The sequence below is a fragment of the Cinclus cinclus genome, chromosome 1 (assembly GCF_963662255.1).
Source record: "Cinclus cinclus chromosome 1, bCinCin1.1, whole genome shotgun sequence".
Classification (NCBI taxonomy): domain Eukaryota; kingdom Metazoa; phylum Chordata; class Aves; order Passeriformes; family Cinclidae; genus Cinclus; species Cinclus cinclus.
This window is the reverse complement of record NC_085046.1, coordinates 2633306-2653663: the sequence shown is the minus strand read 5'-3', so window position 1 is coordinate 2653663 and position 20358 is coordinate 2633306. Positions and strand designations below refer to the sequence as shown.

General features: G+C 45.4%; 1 protein-coding gene across 2 annotated transcripts in view; it reads left to right on the top strand.

Moving 5' to 3' along the window:
* Positions 1–17903, top strand: part of VIPR1 (vasoactive intestinal peptide receptor 1) — a 58562-nt gene extending 40659 nt beyond the window's left edge. For both annotated transcript variants that reach the window (XM_062493389.1, XM_062493380.1), the window contains 7 exons: positions 1932–2085; positions 4408–4468; positions 6798–6867; positions 11070–11161; positions 15863–15992; positions 16570–16611; positions 17712–17903. In XM_062493389.1, coding sequence (XP_062349373.1) covers positions 1932–2085; positions 4408–4468; positions 6798–6867; positions 11070–11161; positions 15863–15992; positions 16570–16611; positions 17712–17903 — 741 coding nt within the window. The remainder of the gene's footprint in view (positions 1–1931; positions 2086–4407; positions 4469–6797; positions 6868–11069; positions 11162–15862; positions 15993–16569; positions 16612–17711) is intronic.
* The last annotated feature ends 2455 nt before the right edge of the window (positions 17904–20358 follow it).

Genomic DNA, 20358 nt, shown 5'->3' with positions numbered 1-20358 from the left:
GTCATTATTTAATTTTAAGGAAAAGAGAGTCCATTCAACTCTGCTCTAGTGCAGAACATCCCCATGCCATGGGGGTTCCCTGGCTGCAAGACATTACTGCCATGCACTCAAAATAGTGCACAAAAAGGTCTTTTCTCATGGTAAAACCAAAAATCCCAGGAGTGGTAGGAACTGCTCAAATAAGCAAATGTCCCTCAGCAAGGAACAAATAATTGATCTGCTTCAGGTCCTGCAGAGAAGTTGCCAAAACCCAGCTGCTGCCCATATGCATGGAGAAATAAAACCATAGAATCATTAAGGTGGGAAAGACCTCGGAGATGATGGGATCCAGCTGCTGACCATGATCCAACTCGGCTTTGTGACAAGCCACCACCACTTGAGGGAGGAATTAGGGCCAGAGACTGCCACAGAATTGATATTTGCCAGTACTGGGAGAAGAGGGGATGGACTTGGATCTGCAATTTCTGCTGCCACGGCCTGAGTTCAGCACAGCTTTCTGTTTGTACAGCAATAGCTCTGCAAAGTCAGGCTGGAAATCCCTTGCTGAGAGTCTCTGCTGGGCAGAAATCGCAGCTTCCCTTGTCCTGTGAAGCCTTGCAGTCCCTTGTGCTGTGCTCCAGCCTCCTGCCTCTGCCAGGAGTTCTGTGCAGCCATCCAGGAGTGATCCCCTGCTGTACAGTCCCCAAAGGAAATCCTTGCTTTACAGGCAGGTGGTTGAGAAGCATCAAATCTGCCCCCTAAAACCTCGTGCTTCACTTGGGAGCTGCTGGAATAGGGCCAAACACCAACGGCGTGAAACCACAAAGGAATTCTCTCACACCCAGGTCCCTGCTGGCTGCACGCACCAAGGCCTGGGGGGAAAGGAAGGAGGGGTGGCAATGTCAAACATCCACGTGCACACACAATATCGGGGAGAAACCAAATGTGTGGTGATGCCACGGGGATGAGGCTGCTGCATCCCCAGCCTCTGCCCTGTGCCACCTTCCCTCCCTGGCAGTCCCTGAAGTCACACACAGAATATTCTGAGCTGGGAGATCACTTTCTTCTCTGTCTGCCCATCACCACCCCTCAGCAAATCTGTGTTTATGCTGTGGCTCACAGGAGGGAGCTGATGGGCACAGTTGATTATCAAGAGCCCATCAGGGCTCACACACTGATGAGCTGAGGGGAGGGTTGAGGGTGCTGACAGTCCTCCCAAAACATTGAATAAGTTCTTTCCACACTTCTTCTTTGAACCAGTGTTTCATAGCAACTGCTTTCAGCAGGAGAGGAGTAGAGGGGGAAACGGGGTCTTGTCACCGGTGCAAATTATTGCTCTAAATTGAACATTCTACACGTGCAGGACACCAGGAAAGTGCCACCAACCAGGGAGTGAGAGCAAACACTTGCCCCAGAAAGTGCAGGGAGAGCCAGGCAGAGCCACTGAAAACGACAGGACAATTGCTGAGTCAACATCTCGAGGATGTGTAATGATGCAGTGGGTGCAAAGTTTCCCTTAAGTGTCAGAAATTTCCACTTGTATCTGTTTCTTTGCTAAGGGAACTGTTCCCATTACCTGTGCTGCAGTGAAATCTCCACACAAGTTACTCTCTTTAATTATTCATTTCCTGATGGTAAACAATTCACCTTCTCTTTTCAAATGTCTCCCCTTCCAGAGCAATAAAAGCTGTGCATGCTTTTGTGTACTTACCCTGCTTCTCCTGCCTATCCTTTATTTTAAAAATACATATCCCAGTCCTTCTTTTCCTGAAGAGGAGCTACTTTTTGTAGACTTGGCTTTTCACCATGGAATTCATTCCATAAGGAATTCAGGTGCCGCACAAAGCAATCCCAAAGATACACCCAGAGCAAGGGTCACTGGTAATTTAGTGGAATTCTCTTTCCTGTGGGAATGCGCTGTAGTTCAAGACTGTTCATTTCTTCTCTTCCAGGTGGGCTGCAAGGCCATGATGGTTTTTTTCCAGTACTGTGTCATGGCCAACTTCTTCTGGCTGCTGGTGGAGGGGTTGTACCTTCACACCCTGCTGGTGATCTCCTTCTTCTCAGAGAGGAAGTACTTCTGGTGGTACATCCTGATCGGCTGGGGTACGCATATCCTCGGGGATGGGTGCCAGGAGGGGATCCTGACTGGCATTTTTAGCAGGAATTTACCACAGATACCTGGGGACTCAGGTGGGGCAGGGATGCTGTAGACAACACCCAGCTCCCGTAAGTCCTGAAAAGGATTTGGGGTGGCTGGTGGATAAGAGGTTGGACATGAGTTCAGAACGTGCCCAAAATCCCAACTGTGTCCTGGGCTGCATCAAAATGTGACCAACGGGTCAAGGGAGGTGATTCTGTCCCTCTGCTCTGCTCATCTGTGACTCCACCTGCAGAGGTGCGTCCAGCCACGGGGTCCCCACAAAAAGAAGGATGTGGAGCTGTTGGAGCAACTCCAGAGGAGGCTCCAGAGCTGCTCCAGGGCTGGAGCACCTCTGCTCTGGAGCCAGAATGGGAAAACTGGGAATGTTCCCCTGGAGAGGAGAAGGCTCCAGGGAGAGCTCAGAGCCCCTGGCAGGGCCTAAAGGGGCTCCAGGAGAGCTGGAGAGGAACTGGGGACAAGGGATGGAGGGACAGGACACAGGGAATGGCTTCACTGCCAGAGAGTAGATTTAGGCTGGATACTGGGAAGGAATTCTTTGATCCTGACTGGGATCCCAAATTTGATATCATGCATTGACCTTAAATTGTAAGGATGGATCCCAGCAAAGCAGAACTCCTGGACTGAACCAGACCCTGAATTCAAGCCAGCCTACATCCCATCACCTGTGTGTTAATGCTGATAGCCTCCTGCTCACTGCACTGGTGATTTCTCCAGCCTTAATGCAAATCCAGTCTCAAAAACATCAAATGAAATAAAGTAAAATAAAACAAAATAAAATAAGAAAAAAATGGCAAGGAAGAGATAATTAAGCGCTTCACAAAGTAACTCACAACTGAATTGCTAACTTATGCAAATCATTCCTACCAGATCAACTTCTTTTATTTCTCAAAAAAAGAAAAGAGAGATCTTTTTTTCCCCTTAATGCCATTTAGTTGAAGATTCATATTTAAGTAAGCAAATAACTTTCTATTGCCTGCTCTCAATAGCTGAAAATAAGAAATAATAGGTGAAAGGAAGAATCCTAGAAGAAAAGGTAAAATGAAATTGTGCCATGTCCAGGGATTTGCCTGGGCTCAGGATTTGATCAATTATCCAAGGAGTAACTTCCATAGAAAGTGGCAGGAGCTGTGCTGGGGCTCACACTGCAAAGGAGAGAATTCTCCATGCTCTGGGCAGAAGGAGGGACGATGGGAGCAGGTCTTGTTTCAGTTTCTCAGGTCAGACCTTCTTCAAACTCACCTTGTGCTCCAGATATTCTTTATTTCACCACTGCAGAACTGGCAGGTTTTAAAGAAAAATGCACTAAGGGAATTATTTAAGTCAAAGGAAATTTCTTGCACTCCTAATGTGTCCTGAGGTTGCTTGGGTGCAGAAGAGCAATTCCAGAACATGGCAAGTGCTTGAGGGAACTTTTGGCCTTTCAGTCATCCATCATTTGCAAGAGCATCAGGGATGGATCCAGAATGGACTGTGCATGAATTAATAATTTGGATGCTCCAATTGCAGTTTTTTTACTGACTTTAGTGTGATTGCACTTGGAAATCACTGGTAACAAAGCGTACATAATCTGTGAGTAACACGGACCAGAGAGATGTGTCCTTCCTGGACTATTTCCAACCTAAATCCAAAGAGAAGAGAGAGAAAAGAGGCAGCACAAGGATGGGACAAGACCACCCTAATCTGGAAGATCATGGAGTGAGGGGCAGAGGCAGCTTCACCTGGCCAGCTACAGACATCTGTGTGTGAATTTGGCACTCCAGGCTCCCTTACAGGGCAGAAGAACCCAGGGATATTTCATATTTATTGTCCTAAATCAAACATTGAATGTAGCTGGATGACCTCTGTTTGATAAACACATAATTCTGCCCCTTGATGCTAAAGAGAGCTTGTGGTGACTCCTTAGGTGCAGGTGTCCACACTGGAGGTGTCTCAAGTGATCCCTATTCCTTCATTTCACCCCTGGAAGTTTTTTCTAGGCACTGCAGCGGGAAAATCAACGTGCTGGGAGCAGTTCCAGGGAGTTGATGTTGCATGGCCAGAGGGAGGGAAAGGCAACCTTGCCTGTTTGCCATGTGAGGGTTGAAAATGTGCAGTATTTTCCCACCCCTGAGGGAAGGCATCCCCTCAGTCACACGGGAGAGATGGAGAGCGAGGGAGAACAGCCCTGAGAAAGGAGGCAGATTTTAAATAATCTGGTAATGAAATCAGGTTTGAAACCATTTGATGATGATTTCTGGCAGCAACACCATGTCTTCTCTCCCCAGGTGCCCCCTCCGTGTTCATCACTGCCTGGACTATAGTCAGGATTTACTTTTTTGATGTTGGGTAAGCCTGTACACTCAATTATTTTTCCTTTTCCTAGAAATCTGCTTTCCTTTATAGGCCAGGAAAGCCCTGCAGCCTCAGTAACCCAAAACCCAGCAGCAGTGGCACCTCTCCCCTACCACCAGGAACCAGGGAATGCTCCAAGGTCTCCCTGAAATGTCATTTTAGGTCAATCACTCGCCCTCCTTGCTTCCCAGTGCCTTGGTCAGGATATTTGCAGGGGATTTGTGGGCAGACCTTGGTGGTTACATCTGGCCCTGTGCTCAGAGCAGAGCTTTGCGCTCTGCAGGGCTGACACTAAACATGCAGCAGGGAATTAATAAACACCAATAATAAACCAAATAAAAAATCCAATTGGCTAATAAACCTAATTCTTTCCCACAGGAAAAAGCTAAAAATTCCTTTTTTTTTTTTGTTTCTCTCAAGCAGATTTTAGGATCTACACTTCATCCTTTTTAACCTGGCAGCAGCCCTTTGATATTTTGTATGAGAAGCAGGTAGAATGCAGCTAAGAAAATGAGGCAGATACCAGAGTTATCCAAGGATATGTGCAAGTAAAGAGGATTTGATCCTGAAATCCTCATTCTTGCCTTTATTCAAGCGGTCAGACTGCAGTAATTGGAAAGGGTTTTATAGAAAACACCCCAGAGAGATGCAGAACCAAGTGCTTATTCCATCCTCAGTGTGCATTCCCTCACTTCTTGCATTTGCATCCTGGAATTAAGTCCATTTTCTCCCATGTGTTCTTCCCCTCCAAATGTGTCCTGATTTGCCCTTTTTTGGGGGTATGAGAAGCAGCTCAGATTTCTCACTGCATTTTTGATTTATAGTCATGCCAGCACATTTCCTGAGGGCTACTTACTTCCTTTATGGTTTCACTCTATCTGCATAAAACTGACCTTATTTACTGTGTTAATAAATAGCCTCTACGATGAGACAGAGACAGGAGGATTTAACCATTTTGGATACCAGTTTTTCTTACTATATATTCCTATTCAGATCCAACAGGTCTTAATAAAAATACAGAATTCTTTGCATTTTCTGGGGGCTTCAAAGCCCTACATTTTTGTGCAGAGTAAAACAGCAAGAATTTACAGAGTATATTAATACCTAACACAGATCTTTTTTATTATTATTACCTGCAGAGAAAAATTACAGGAAATTAATCCAGATTAAATAAACCCTGATTAGGTAAAATTGGTTAAACAACACTAAGCTTTTATTTAAGCATTCCAACTTCAAATGAAAGTGACCTTCATTCAGACTGTCTCAATTTAGTTCAAAGATGAAGTGCACTAGACATAATTAGGGACACATCAATTTTAAATGAAAGGGCAGCATACACCTTACTGGGAGCATTTGTATGTAAGCAATTTGCTCCATCTCCCTGTAGAGTTAGGGCAGATTTAGTCAGTGTAGTCCACAAAGTGCAATTTTTATCCTCCTAAAGTTGGTGCTTAAAATAGTTCTCAGGAACTGTGCCCTAAAAGTGCCTCTCTTCATCTCCTGCTGCCTTCACTGCCAACATTTGGAATTAGAGGAGCTGAACCTGGGTGAAATTTTTACAGTGGGCTCCATTAATCTATTCTTACATGAAAGCAGCCCAATTTCCATGAATGCTTTCCTAAAAATGCACTTTCTATCACCTGACTATGCAGATAAATGTGTCCCAAGGAATATCAGTCATTTCCACATCAGCCCTTTCCTCTCATTTCCTCACTGGCTTTCAAACACAATCCCAGGTGAGCAGTGCTGTGTGCAGACAGAAAGAAATCCCACCCTGGACCCTGTGGACTTTTCTAACTCAATCCATAACTCAGGTGCAGCTTGCTGGATTTAGTGGGACTAGCCCCACCACTGGCTGTTATTTTTTTCAGAAGGATGTGATTTGTTTTTTGGTTTTTTGGTTTTTTTTCTTCTGTTGCCAATTGCTCTGTTCTTATCAAACCCCCTCCATCCAGGATGGTGCAGAGCACTGGAACCCTGATAAATATTTTCCATAGATTTTGACTGATTTTCGTGGTTTTGATAGAATTTCCCTGCAGCAGAGCTCAGTGTATCCTCCCTCACATTCGCCCTGCCTAATATCCTCCAGCCCATTCCGTTGCCAAGGGGAAAAAAATGTCATCACCTCTGGAATATCTGGTACTTACCAGTGCTCACAGCCACTGCAAAGCAAGTTTTAGCCATTCTCAGACCATGCACATGAGATTTAGTCCTCTTCACTCAACCAAGCCTAGCAAAACTTAGCTTTTAGGGAAAGCTAAAGGCTACAGACCTGCTTGCTTGCTGTGTTTGATGTTTTAAGTCTGGCTTTGTTCCTTTTTAGGTGCTGGGAGGAAATAGTGGAATCCCCATTCTGGTGGATCATTAAAACTCCTATTTTGGTGTCTATTTTGGTAAAGTATCAGCACATTCTGTTGGCTGCAAAGCCATCTTTGGTCCTAAGTGGGGAGGGGTGAAGGGGTGTTGAGAAGTATCCTGTAAATGTCCAGGGAAAATGCACCGCCAGGTAAAATCCCACTGTACATCGAAGGTTTGCCTCAAGGTGAGGAAATTTCTCCTCCAGATGAACACCCTCACCTGCAGCACTGACCATGGGAGGAGTTTGAGTGACCAGGCCACCAGGGTGGAGCTCACTTGGTGCAGCTTTGACCACCTCCATCTCCTTGGTGGCGTGGCCATGGGAGAGGAGGTTGAGGAATGGGCTTGGACATGCAAGAAAGTCTCATTTTGCCTGAGGAACCAGTGGATGCCTGAATTCCATCAGGTGACCTGGGCCAGGAGTGGGTTTGGTCTTTTTCCAAGCTGACCAGGATGATTTTTTCACTTGTAGATGTCAACACTACAAACCAACATGAGATGAGTCCTACCATGAATCTCTACTTAGATAAAAAGGGAGTAGATTAATTCCCTCAGGAATTTGCCTCTTGCACCCAGTACAGAGTTGAATTCCAGCTGTGTATTTTTGGAGTAAATTCTAGAGGAGCTTGGCTAATTTCCAGAAAAATCAACAGAAGTGTTTTTATTTTTATTCTCTGGATATGATCAATCATATCCACCAGATCAACCACAGAAACCAGGGCACTCCTGAGGAATTCTGGGTCCTTCCATCCTTGTTGAACATTGCTCTGTTGGGCATGGATCCAAACCTTAAAATCAAACGAATTGGAGTTAAACTTAGTTTTGAGTTTTTTTAAATGAAGTCAAGGATGTGGGAAGGGAAACAAGAACAACAAAAACAACAAAAAAGGCAACAAATCAAATCAAATATATCTCTTTTAAACAGAGATCTTTCCTTAGACATTCTTCTTAATCCATGCACATTTTGACCTTTACAAGAAGGCTTTTCTCTTTTTTTCTCTGTAGCATTTATCATGCAGGGATTCCAGACTGAAGGTTTCAATAATGACATCTTGCTCTGCTCTCCTCACTGGAAAGAAACACAGTAGTTAGAGGATACATCTCCAAATATTTATATCATCTTGGAAAGCTATAGATAGTATTTTCCCTTTCCTGAGATAAGCTTTCAGTCAAAAAACTCACCCTTTTATTCTCCTCTGATCAATGGGTCTGTATTTTCTTTTGGCCAATAAATCTCATTGCCAAACAGAATTTATCCAGCAGTTCCTGATTTTCCTTCAGCAGATATCCTATAAATCTGTCCTAAAGGAAGGGCCTGATAGCCACTGGCTGATGAACAGCAGGTTTCTCCAGGGGCTAATGCAGCATTTCCCCCAAATCCATGGGAATACATCTGATGTCCCAGTGTGAGGAAGAAATACAGACACAGGATCTCTAAGATCTTTAAGGTACATGAGATATATCTTGTGTACAAGATATTAAGCACTGGGAGCACACTGATTACCTTTGTTTATACCCTAGGGATAAAAAATAATCTAAACAACTCCTCCAGTGTCCTGATTCCTGTATCTTCTGCCATGGAATTCCAAGGTTATACCAAGCCCATATATCACACTGCACTCCGTGTTTGCTCTTGACTGCCCCAAGCCAACACAGTCAGAATTAAATTGCTCCAGTCTTGCCTTCCTTGCAGCAGCTTGTGTGTTATCAATGCTCATTAGTGTAATTGATCTAGATAATATTGTTTTGGACTAATAAATTTCACTTGCCACCAAATCAGACACATAAACTATTCACTTGAGGAAAGAAATACAAACAGAAACTATGATAAATGGCTCAGGATAGGTGAGAAGTGATTAAGTAATGCATCATAACCAAGAAATGCAATTAATATTCTATCACTCATAGGCTTTGGAAAAAGAGTGTCTATTTGAGAGATGGGCTTCAGTCTGTTTTATTCATCTATTGTTGTGATAAGTGCAGGAATTGCTGGAAGAAATCTTATAATCTATTTTTGCAGGGAATCAGACTGGCTGGTTTAACACAATCCCTTCCAGCTGCTGAGCCTCTAAAATTCAGAATAATTTTCACATTCACTGGCCATGAAAGGATAAAGAAAGGGGTTGTGTGCCCAACTAAAACTGAACTAAGTCCCCAGAAATCTGTCATTGCTTTTCTGTTGTCTGTGTTGCATGGGTAACAGGATGACTCAATGGAGAGAAGCTTGAAAGAAGCAGACTTGCATTCAGTCCTTGCCATCAGGACATTGCCATTCCCAGCTCTCCACCTTTGCTATGAAATAAGATTCACATTGCTTGAGTACATTGGTAGAGTACTGTGAGATTATTGGGGTGAAAAGAACCACCTAAAATCTGGGTATCAGCCAGCCTGCTCTGGTCTAACATGCCAGGAGAGAACATCCCCCATTGCCTTGGGGAGGTCTGTCCCTTGCTGCACAAGGTCTCCCGACAGGAACATGGCCAATGGGATGCCTTGGAGTGGCTACCTGAAGCAGAGGCTAGACAAGATGAAGAGAATAAAAGCAGGTATTTATTAAACACCTTCACTAGGTGCATCTTGGGCATTCAAAAGCCTCCATGGGGCTACACCCAAGGTGGATGATGGTCACAGGTTTTTCATACAGTTGTAAGTTTGGTCCATTCACATATCAGAGGTTAATACTCCAATTACAGCTTCATATACCCCCATTTTTCTCCCTCCCCAACTCACTTTCGTTTATATTTTTCAGGGCCTGAGACAGTAAGATATCCTTGAGTTTCAGGCCAAGAGAGGAATTATTTTGTCTGAATAAAAGAGGAGAACAGCAGCTGGCAGGCTATAGAGTTTTAGAACCATAGACTAAAGCAGCGCAGGACCTGAAAAATATAAAATATAAAATCCTACTGCATCAAATAGGAGTGAGCAGAGGCCTGCTGCAGTGGATCCTGCCTCATGGTGTGGTGTGGTGTGGTGTGGTGTGGTGTGGTGTGGTGTGGTATGGTTTCATTTGGTTTGGTTTGGTTTGGTGTGTTTTCATTTGGTGTGGTTTGGTGTGGTTTGGTGTGGTGTGGTTTCATTTGGTGTGGTTTAGTTTGGTGTGTTTTCGTTTGGTGTGGTTTCGTTTGGTGTGGTTTTGTTTGGTGTGGTTTCGTTTGGTGTGGTTTGGTGTGGTGTGGTTTTGTTTGGTGTGGTTTCATTTGCTGTGGATTTGTTTGGTGTGGTGTGGTTTCATTTGGTGTGGTTTCATTTGGTGTGGTTTGGTTTGGTGTGGTTTGGTTTGGTGTGCTTTGGTTTGGTGTGGCTTGGTTTCGTTTGGTGTGGTTTCATTTGGTGAGGTTTGGTTTGGTGTGGTTTGGTTTGGTGTGGTTTGGTTTGGTGTGGTTTGGTTTCATTTGGTGTGGTTTTGTTTGGTGTGGTTTTGTTTGGTGTGGTTTGGTTTGGTGTGGTTTGGTTTGGTGTGGTTTTGTTTGGTGTGTTTTCATTTGGTGTGGTTTGGTTTGGTGTGCTTTGGTTTGGTGTGCTTTTGTTTGGTGTGGTTTGGTTTGGTGTGGTTTGGTTTGGTGTGGTTTGGTCTGGTGTGCTTTGGTTTGGTGTGCTTTTGTTTGGTGTGGTTTGGTTTGGTGTGGTTTGGTTTGGTTTGGTGTGGTTTGGTCTGGTGTGGTTTCGTTTGGTTTCCTGGCTCTCCACGCTCAGCAGCCCGGGCCGTGTCACCGCCGGGTCCCAAGGCTCCTTCCCGGACGTCGTGCGGAGCTGTGCTCGATGGGCTTGACATCATCATACTTGGGATGTATGACACGAAGTCCCAAGCAGGCTGATGTCAGGCCCAAGATGCCATCCTGTGTCGGTTTTCTATGTGCTCCCCGCCCCCGAAAGGGGCTCTCTGCTCATGGCTTGTGTCCTGGTTTAGGGCAAATCTGGGAGAAAACCTCTGAATGGGGTTCCTTTAGGAAACAGATTCAAGCAGGGAGCAAGTGCAGTCTCTGATAACAAACTCTGCACCTCTTCTCTCCCCCTTCACTCCTGGAACCAGTGTTAAAGCTGCAGAACCCAATATTCAACACCAGCAGAGCAGACGATTTGGGATATAAGCATCATAAAGTTACCCCAAGACAGCTTGTTAAACGACAGTTCTTTCCATGGCAAAACCATTCCAGGGAGAGGGATTCCCCTGTAGTGATGGACTCTTTTTCCTGGAGAAAAATACTGATGTTTTACCTCTCTCTTCCCATCTCAACAGGTGAACTTCATCCTCTTCATCTGCATCATCCGTATCTTAGTCCAGAAGCTGCATTCCCCAGATGTTGGGCACAACGAAACCAGCCAATATTCGTAAGTCCCAGACTTTTCCAACTCTATCCTGTGGTTTTAGGGAAACCTGCCTGGCTGCTTGATAGTTCATGATTGCGTCTGTCTGCACTGATCAAAATCAATTCATTTTAATTGCTTAAAGCAGATTAGAAGTCAGGAAAGGGAGCATTTGCTATAACAGCTGGGTAGGTTTTATGTCAGTTTGTGGCAGGTGAGAGGGATTTCTTCTGGGATTAATGATAAAGAAATTAGAGGAGCAATGATCATGAGGCCAAATATAATTTTTCTTTGAATATTTAATATTTTTTGGATTCTGAAGGCAGAAGGACCCTGATGGAAAACAAAAAAGTTGCTCTCCACAGTGCACAGGTTTCTTTTTTTTTCCTGACCCTCAGTTTTAAAGAAGGAGAGATCTAGAAAATTGCCACTCAGTAGGTTCTATTACAAATTTTCCTTATCCTAAAAGAGATCTCTACACAGGATTGTATTAACTCAATACTTTTCTCTTCTCTGTTGAGAAGGATCACTGTCTTAGAAGTTATACTTGACTTAATGCCTTTATTCCAGGGATATGAGGTTGACCTTATTGGGGCTTTATATAATGAACAACATGCAAGAGAGATCAACATCTCTCTCCGTGGCCAAGGCTGGTCTCAGCTGCAGTATTTTAAGAGTGAAAAAATATCTATCTGCATGGATTTATTCTGGCTTCAATGCAAATAAAATAAAAGATTATTTTTTACTCTTCCCACTGTTCTGGCTCCACTTTTCAGCTATCCTGGATATTTATTAAACATTTCCTAGAAAATAATTAAATTTTAAAAATCCAGTGTCTGTATGGTCACTGCTCTTAAATCTTTGTCTTCAGAGGGAGCTGTGGTTTTGGGTACCCTGAAAAGTCTCAGTTCGTCTTCCTGCAGGATGGAAAACAATAGCAATATGTTCCTTAAATCCTGCCCAGCCACGGCACTGAGACTTCCTCTCTGGTGATGTTGAATTATTCATTTAATCTGCCTCGAGAGATTCTCAGATTTATGAAAGGAAATGCCAGTTTTCGACCCTCATTTTCTTGGCAGCAGCCAAAGCCAATTACCTGTTTTTCTGTCATCACAACACACCAACATTACCAGACTGTGCTTTCTACCACCTCCCCTTCTGGACTGGAAATTTTATCTTTGCGCCCCAGGTTTGCAGCTGGTGCATAGATTAAATCAGCATATTTAAATAAGTTCTAGTACTGGCACTGCTGACTCCTGTTCACCTCAGCAAGTGCTGCCAATGTGCATCTGAAGAGTGATGCCCAGATTATCTCGGAGGTCATGCTGGGCTTTGGGTTCAGGACACATTTTCCAGAGAGGTGGGAGCTGCCAGGAAAGCTCTTTTTGCCTCATAAACAAACACAGGGCATGTTGGTAAAACACAGAGTTCCCTTCATTGACCTGCCCAACATGAGGTTCTGCTGAAGGACAGCTGATCCTGACATCTACAGATCCTCACCTTCCTTCACCACGTGCAAAGACAGCTCAGTTCCATTAGGGAATAAATCAGCTGCTCACTTCACAGAATGACAGAATCCCACAACGTTTCGGGTTGGAAAGGACCTTTAAGTTCATTGAGCTTCAACCCCTGCCATGGGCAGAGTCATCTTCCACTAACCCAAGCTGCTCAGAGCTCCTTCCAACCTTAAAGTTTTAGGTTTCCAAGCCACATGAGGTGCTTCAGGACACTTCCAATACTTGCATGGACCTGTCACACAGGATCTATGGGACACTTGTCCCCTTGTCACCCAGCCACCAGCCACATCTGGCTGGGGCAGCTGGAAATCTCTGTTGACTGTATTCATTGCAGTCGACAAGACGCCACACTTTTCTATGGAAACAAATATTAATTGTCTGAAACTGAAGGGTAGATCCCACCAAGGCAAGTCCTCAGCATGGTCCTAAGATTTTTACATTTAGACAGCAATCTGTGGAGCCTTCTGGGGTTTGACTGCGGGACCCAACAAAGAACTGCTGCTGAAAGTTTGAGGGAGCTGGAGGTGTTTAGCCTGGAGAAGAAGAGGCTCAGGGTGACCCTATTGCTCTCCACAGCTCCCTGAAAGGAGGTTGGAGCCAGCTGGGCAGGGGGCTCTGCTCCCAGGCAGCAAGTGACAGGATGAGAGGAAATGGCCTCAAGTTGTGCCTGGAGAGGTTCAGGTTGGACATCAGGAGGAACTTCTTTACCAAAAGGGTTGTGAGGCATTGGAAGGCACTGCCCAGGGAGGTTTGGACTCCCTGTCCCTGGAGGTGTCCAAGGAAGGGCTGGAGGTGGCACTCAGTGCTCTGGGCTGGTGACAAAGTGGGGATCAGGTACAGATTGGACCCGATGGTCCTGGAGGGCTTTCCCAACCAAATAACTCTGTGATTCTCTATGGGTTCCTCCTGCCAAATCTGAGACAAATCTGTTTTAAACTAACAGCATCCTGGATATCTCAATTGCATTTCTCCCTCCTTCTCGTGTGTGTTTTATATTGTTTATTTTCTACAAACACGGCCTGCTGACATGCTGACAGCATTGTTCAGCTCCAAAAGGTCTGAGTTTTGCTGCAGGCTGGAAGTTCAGGTGTGCTGCTGACTCCTTCATTAATGCTGCAGACAGGGAGCTGGGCTTTCATGTTCTGGAAGTTCTAAAAACAAGTCTCCCAAAGCAGTTTTCTGGAAATGATAGGGACATGTGCAAGAATGGGACAGCAATATTTCAGGCAAATAGAATTTGCTGTCTGGAACAGAAAACTTGAGCAAAATTCATCTCTCCATTCTGTCCGTGTCTATGGATCAATATTGTCATCAAAGTCCTCCGAGTAACTTTTCCATTATGATTTCAAGGAGTGTGACTGAAATGTTGGTTCACTCTTGCCTGCTTCCAAGGACAGGAGCAGGTTCCATGCAGGTTAATGGACACATGTTTTAACGAAATTACCTGTGACCACATGTGTCTGTCAGAGAGGGGAGGTCTAGGATGTGCTGGGAATGAGAGTAATGAGGTTTTTGAGAATCCATGGCTTCCAGAGGATTCCAGAGGATTTTACCAGCTTTAGACAACCCCCCAAGCAGTTCTGCCTCCTGCACAGCCCACCTTGAGCTTCCTGGGAAAAATTATGCTGTGACTGGGTGATGATTTTTCTGAGTGCAGTTTTTAGGTGATGAAGTCTTTTATAAATTGCAGAGCCCTTGCCTTGATGCCAAAATAAAATCTAAAACTCAGTATCTGGTGAAGCTCAGCGTTGGGAGCAAGAGACTGGTGTGAAGTGTGCAAACTGGAGGAGGGGGCTCAAGTTTTGTCATTTATGTCCTTTTCATTACACAGTCCAGCCAGGAAGGGAACTGTTGTAATTAAGGCCCCAGTGTTGTCTGTAATAAGACAATTTTCTAACCCACTGGAGGTTGCAAAGACTGTCTCTGTCAATGTGGTACACAAGGTAGCACCACATCTCTAGGCTGATGTTCCTCAGAGACTGGGGAGAGAGGAGAAATCTCTGCAAGTTCACTGTTGATATTCACTGAACAGCTGGGGAAATAAATGAGAGACTTTCACACGTCAGGAGCTGGGGGGATTAGGGCTTGGTGATACCACTGGCCAGAGCTGCTTCTGGGACTGAGGAACAGGGAACGCTGTCTGATGATCACCAGAGACAGTGTCACCTCTGACAGCGACAGTGACAGTCCTGTGGCAGAGCAAGGCATCCAAGAGAACTCAGATTTTGGATCCCTAGGAGCAGGGATGTGCCTGCTAGTGAGGGATGTGGGAAAGGCAAACTCCTGTAAAGCTCCTCAGCTTCCTTCAGGCTCTCATTTTGCCTGGGATGACTGGGATCTCATTTTGCCTGGGATGAGCCACAGCCTCCAGTCACAGCCTTAATTGAGCTGTCTCTGGTCCAGGCCCAGGGAGAGCTACAGAGGAGCTCTGGGAGACACAGGGATGAGCATCCTCTGCACAAAGCTGCCACATCCGCCTCCCTGTGGGCTCGTGCAGGTGGCAAATAAATGAAGATGGTCTGAGAGGTCTGAGTCTGATGAGGCTTTAGCACTGGAGGGGTTGCAGGTGGAATAATGAATATTTCCAACATCCCAGCCTTAGCTTTATTTCCTCCAGAAGCCTCTGAGAGAGGGGGAGATGTCACAGGTTACGAGTGACCAAGGGAGACAAAACCCCCACAGGTATCCTTAGGCCCTTGGTTTCATTTTCTTTCTGCCAGCTACTTTTTGATAATGATTACATTTAATACATTATCATCTCTTCTTAATTAGACCCCTGATTACCCAGCATGATGCCATTAAGCACTAATACTGTTCATCCCCCTCCTTTGGAGACATTCATTGTGCAGTAGCCTGTCATTATTCCCAGCTAAACATACCATTTCTCTCCCAGAAGCTGTAATTTTCAAAAATCCCAGGCAAACAAAGACATTGCTAGATGATGATTTAGCTTGTGGAGATGAAAAAATGATCTCTGGTGGGAGGGGAAGAAGAGAGGAGGGAGAAAGAAATACTTCCAGTGGAGCTACTGGGAATAAAAATGTCACATTTTATGGTGGCACCAGGTCTGAAATCATCAGTCATCCGCAGTCTCTGGGACAAGGAGAAATAATAAATTTTTGGGGTTGCACAGGGCTCAGCTGCAGGATTCCTCAGCCTTTTACCCTCTTCCCTCTCCCCTCATGGCTCATGTTTGCCTTTCCAACAGGAGGCTGGCCAAGTCCACTCTGCTGCTGATCCCTCTCTTTGGCATTCACTACATCATGTTTGCTTTCTTCCCCGACAATTTCAAAGCAGAAGTGAAGCTGGTCTTTGAGCTCGTGGTTGGGTCATTCCAGGTAAGCCACCACTTGGGTCACCTGGTCTGTCACCAGGGAGAAATGCAACAAGCTAGACATGCCCCATCCTGCTCTTGTACCTTTGTGAAAAATCTACACTCATTCCAGCCTGGCCAGGATGAAAGACAAATTTATATTTTGCCTTCCACAATGAGATTCTCTTCCCTCATTTTAGGAAATGAAAAAAAAAAAATGTTCCACTGTGTGTTGGTTTCTCTGTAGTTTTCTTTTCATACTTAAGGGAGAAAAATAAGCACCTCAGTTCAGCTTTTGTATTATTGACATGTCCAAGGCCAGCGTTTGAGCAAGTTTCATTCAGTGGTGAATGATTAACATCCCTGTCTACATCTTCATCACTGCACATCCGGCATCTGAGAGTGTTCAAAAACTGTGCAGATGTGTCACTTGGGGACACGGGTTCGTGATGGATTTGGCTGGTTGGTTGGGCTTCATGACCATAGAGGTCTTTTCCCAACAGAACAATTCTGTGATTGTGTGATCGCTGCTTTGAGAGCTGAATGGATCTACACTCTCTCCTTGTCTGTAGTGCTAAAATCCTGTTTTATCCTTTCCCCAGGGATTTGTGGTGGCTGTTCTGTACTGCTTTCTCAATGGAGAGGTAAGACCAGACCCTCAGTGTTTCTTTTTTTTTTTGGTTAATGTTTGCAGCTAGAACAAAATGAATGCATGCGGAGAGTGGATTGAGAAGTGTCCCATTCTTGATCCTGATGTTAACACTACTGGGGGGAGCATCCAAATCACATCTCTCCCTCCAGAAAAACAATTCAACCACTTTCCTAACAATTTTCAGGCAATTGATAAAAACAATTAATAAACACATCAGGTCTTGTGTGTGCACCGTAGCATTGCTGCTGAGCCCATCCTTTCCTCATGAGACAGCATCAGCAGAGTTCCTGTGTGAACTTACACAGTCCCTGATCCCAAGGGACCACCTTCAGGAGGGCAGGAAAAATCCCACCTAAGCCCTGTTCATGTTTAGTGCCTCCAGGAATCCTCTCCAGGATCACACCCACTGCCAAATCCAGCAGAGACATTGGTGTGACTTGTTAAGCACAGAGCAGTGCAGGTGAACGTGTTTCTGCCTGGCAGGACTAATTGTTACTTTCCCACATTTTAGTCCTGGCATTCTCATCCTGGGATTGTGCTGTTCCTGTGTTTGTTTATCCCAGAGCCCTTCAGACACAGTTGTTTCATCTAATTCATGGTGCTACCTAAATTTTTGCACTGGAGGGCTGCAGGAGGGGACAAGCACAGTGGCCAGGTTTGTTCAGGATTTGAATTGGGATAGCGTAAACCAAGTTATTTCTGTAAAATCTCTGAGCAGCAACAAGCAGCTTCTGTCAAAAAAAAAGCACAGCTGTATTGTCAGCTTTACAAAGAAGCTGTAGTTAAATCATTTCTATTTGGACCAAAAACAGGGCAGTGAAAAATAAAGCATCTTAATTATACTCACAAAGTGCTGTCATTGAAGTTATGTAGTCTGGCACCTTGACTGTGCAACTAAGAAATTCCTTTCTGATGAAGCTCAGGGATTTCTGCTCCAGTAATTTACTGACTGGAGTGTCCCCTTTGTGTGGTTTAAAGTTCTGGCCAAGCCAGGATTAGCGGCCTTTATAAAGTAATTCAGGTTGGTTACCAAAAGCTGCTGGCATCATCAGGTCACAACAACACCAAGTGTTCTGTCTTCCCCGTGGCCAGGTGCAAGCTGAGCTCAAGAGGAAGTGGCGGAGGTGGCACCTGGAGAGGTTCCTGGGCTCGGACATGAAGTACCACCACCCTTCCCTGGGCAGCAACGGCACCAACTTCAGCACCCAGATCTCCATGCTGACCAAGTGCTCGCCCAAGACTCGCCGCTGCTCCGGCTTCCAGGCTGAGTTCTCTCTGGTGTGATGGGGAGAGGCTCCCCAGGCACTGAGCATCCAAAACTGAGACACGAGGAGCCCCGGGAATCAGTGGTCCCACGACAAACCCCTGTGAAATGACCTGCTCCACATGAGCCAACGGAGGACACGCAACTGGAAAAGCCGCTGGCACCCAGGATGAGAAGGGACAAGCCAAGAGGCAGAGGAACACTCTCGCTCTCCCTCTTTTCAGGCCTTTCACTCTTCAGTTTCAAACCCGCGGGGGGTCAATAATTCTGAGTAATTGTCCAAGCTGCTTGAGGACAGCCTGGGAGATGCTGATGTGTCATAAATTATAGGGGGAAGGGAGAGAGAGCCTCAGTCCTCGGTGGCTTTACCAGACTGGCATCTCTGAAACAGGCAAATTGCACTTTTTTTTTCTTTTTTTTTTTTTTTTTTAATGAGCCAGTAAAGGAGAGACAGAAGCAGGAAGCAGGGGAAAAAAAAAAAAAAGCCAAACATATGAATGTGCCAAAATTCCTGTGGACAAGAGGTGATGATACAGCACCAAAGAGACGGTGTTGGGGACACGGGGAGAAGGGACAGGAGGAGCATGAGCAGGAAGGGAGAGGCCAGCACATGACCCCCACGTTTTACACAGGTGGAGATGAAGCTGCAGCACCAGGAAAGCCCCTTGGAGGATGCCCCAGTGTGTTCTGCTAATTCCCCACCATCCTTGGGAGCAGAAGCTTTCCAGGCACCTGTGGAAGAGCAGATCCCTGAGAAGGGTCAGCGTGAGGACGCCCTTCTCTACACTGTGTTGGTGACATGGTGTTGTGCTTGGTTGTGTTCCATGAACAGTAAACTCGATTTGCATGTATAAAAACCAGGGCCAGATGCCAAAAGCAGAGCAAGGCTGTGGGGTTTTTTTCTTTCATTCTCTAATTTCTATCATAGATCTCGGTGCGTGGATGCACCCAGGATCATTAGGGAGCAGGGGTAAATAATTGGGCTGTAATTCATTTGCACTTGCTTAGCACACACTGTCAGGAAAGGGAAATATAGGGCCCTGTAATCCTTAATTGAATCAGAGCTGCCATAAGGAGCCACTCTGAGATGAAAAAAAATTAGCGAAACAGCAGCAGGTAAAATTGCTTTCATCAGAACAAGGTTGTCTCTGCACACAACTGGCACTCCAGGAGGGAGGAGTGAAGGACCTATTAAATGGATTTCTTCTTCAGCTTTTGTGGAGAGCTTTCACCCTATACGAAGGCATTGTTATATTTAAGATGTGTTTGTGCATTTTACTTCTTTTCTGAAGACATTAGCTTCCATACAAGGGCAATTTCTACTTGAAGAATGCACATGGATCCATAAAAACCAAGGAAGTAGGGGTTTTTAAATTCTTATTTTCATGGTGGAGAGGCAAAGGAGAAATGTTAAAACACAGTCCTGCTCATTTGAGGCAACCCCTGAGTCCCAAACTCAGTCAGAGACAGAAAATACACGGACACAGATGCTCATGTTTGTGTCCCACTCAACTGCATGAAGTGGGGTTGAAAAGGTTTCATGCTGAGGGTGGGAAATCCCTGCCCAGCTCATGTGCACCCTCAGTAATCGGACTGCTGCCATCCTACTAAAACATGTCCTCGTGGAGGAGTGTCTGGGTCACCAACACAGGCACAGTGAAACGCAGTTCACCTGCAGCCTGCTGGGGCTGGGGGCTGTTTGCCTCAAACCAAGGATGCTAACAAACCACTCTGAGCCCAGGAGGAGATTTGCAGATCCAGTTCCTTTCTGAGTCCTTCCTGACAGGGCAGTGTTCCATGCCATAACCATTCCCAGAGCCTGTTTTCTGTTGAGCTGGATACTTCCAAAGTATTTCTCCAGCTGTGGGACTGAGAACAGCATGGGGGGCTGGAGTCTGTAAAGGGGCCTGAGAAACTGTGATACACCAAGGGCAAACTTGCAGTCCTGAGTTTGCAGGGAGCCAGCTCAGATCCTGGCACAGTGTAGACCCTAAGAGGACAGGAAGATGTGAAAATTCCTGGAATTACAGTGCTGGTGACTCCAAGCTGGCCAGGTGTGAGCCAGCTTTGTTATGACTCCTTTACACTGAACCCACATCAACAATAAGGATCCAACTCTGACGTGCTGTAAGATCCTCAAAACACAACTCCTGATTCCCAAAATGCAGAGAAAACAAGAGCATGCTCAGAATTTCCCCACTTTTCTTGCATTGAAGCCCTTATGCCTTGACACCCCTCAAACATTATCCCATTTAAATCCACAAGGCTCTCAGAGGCAAGGACCTTTTAAGTGGTCATGGTCAGAGTTCAAGAAGAGTTTGGACAATGCTCTCAGGCACTTGGTGTCATTTTTGGGGTTGTCCTGTGTAGGACCAGGAGTTGGACTAGATGATCCTTGTGGTCCCTTCTAACTCAGGATATTCTGCAATTCTCTTTGTGTTTGGTGCTTGTGTTGCTCTGCTGAGCATTTTCAGA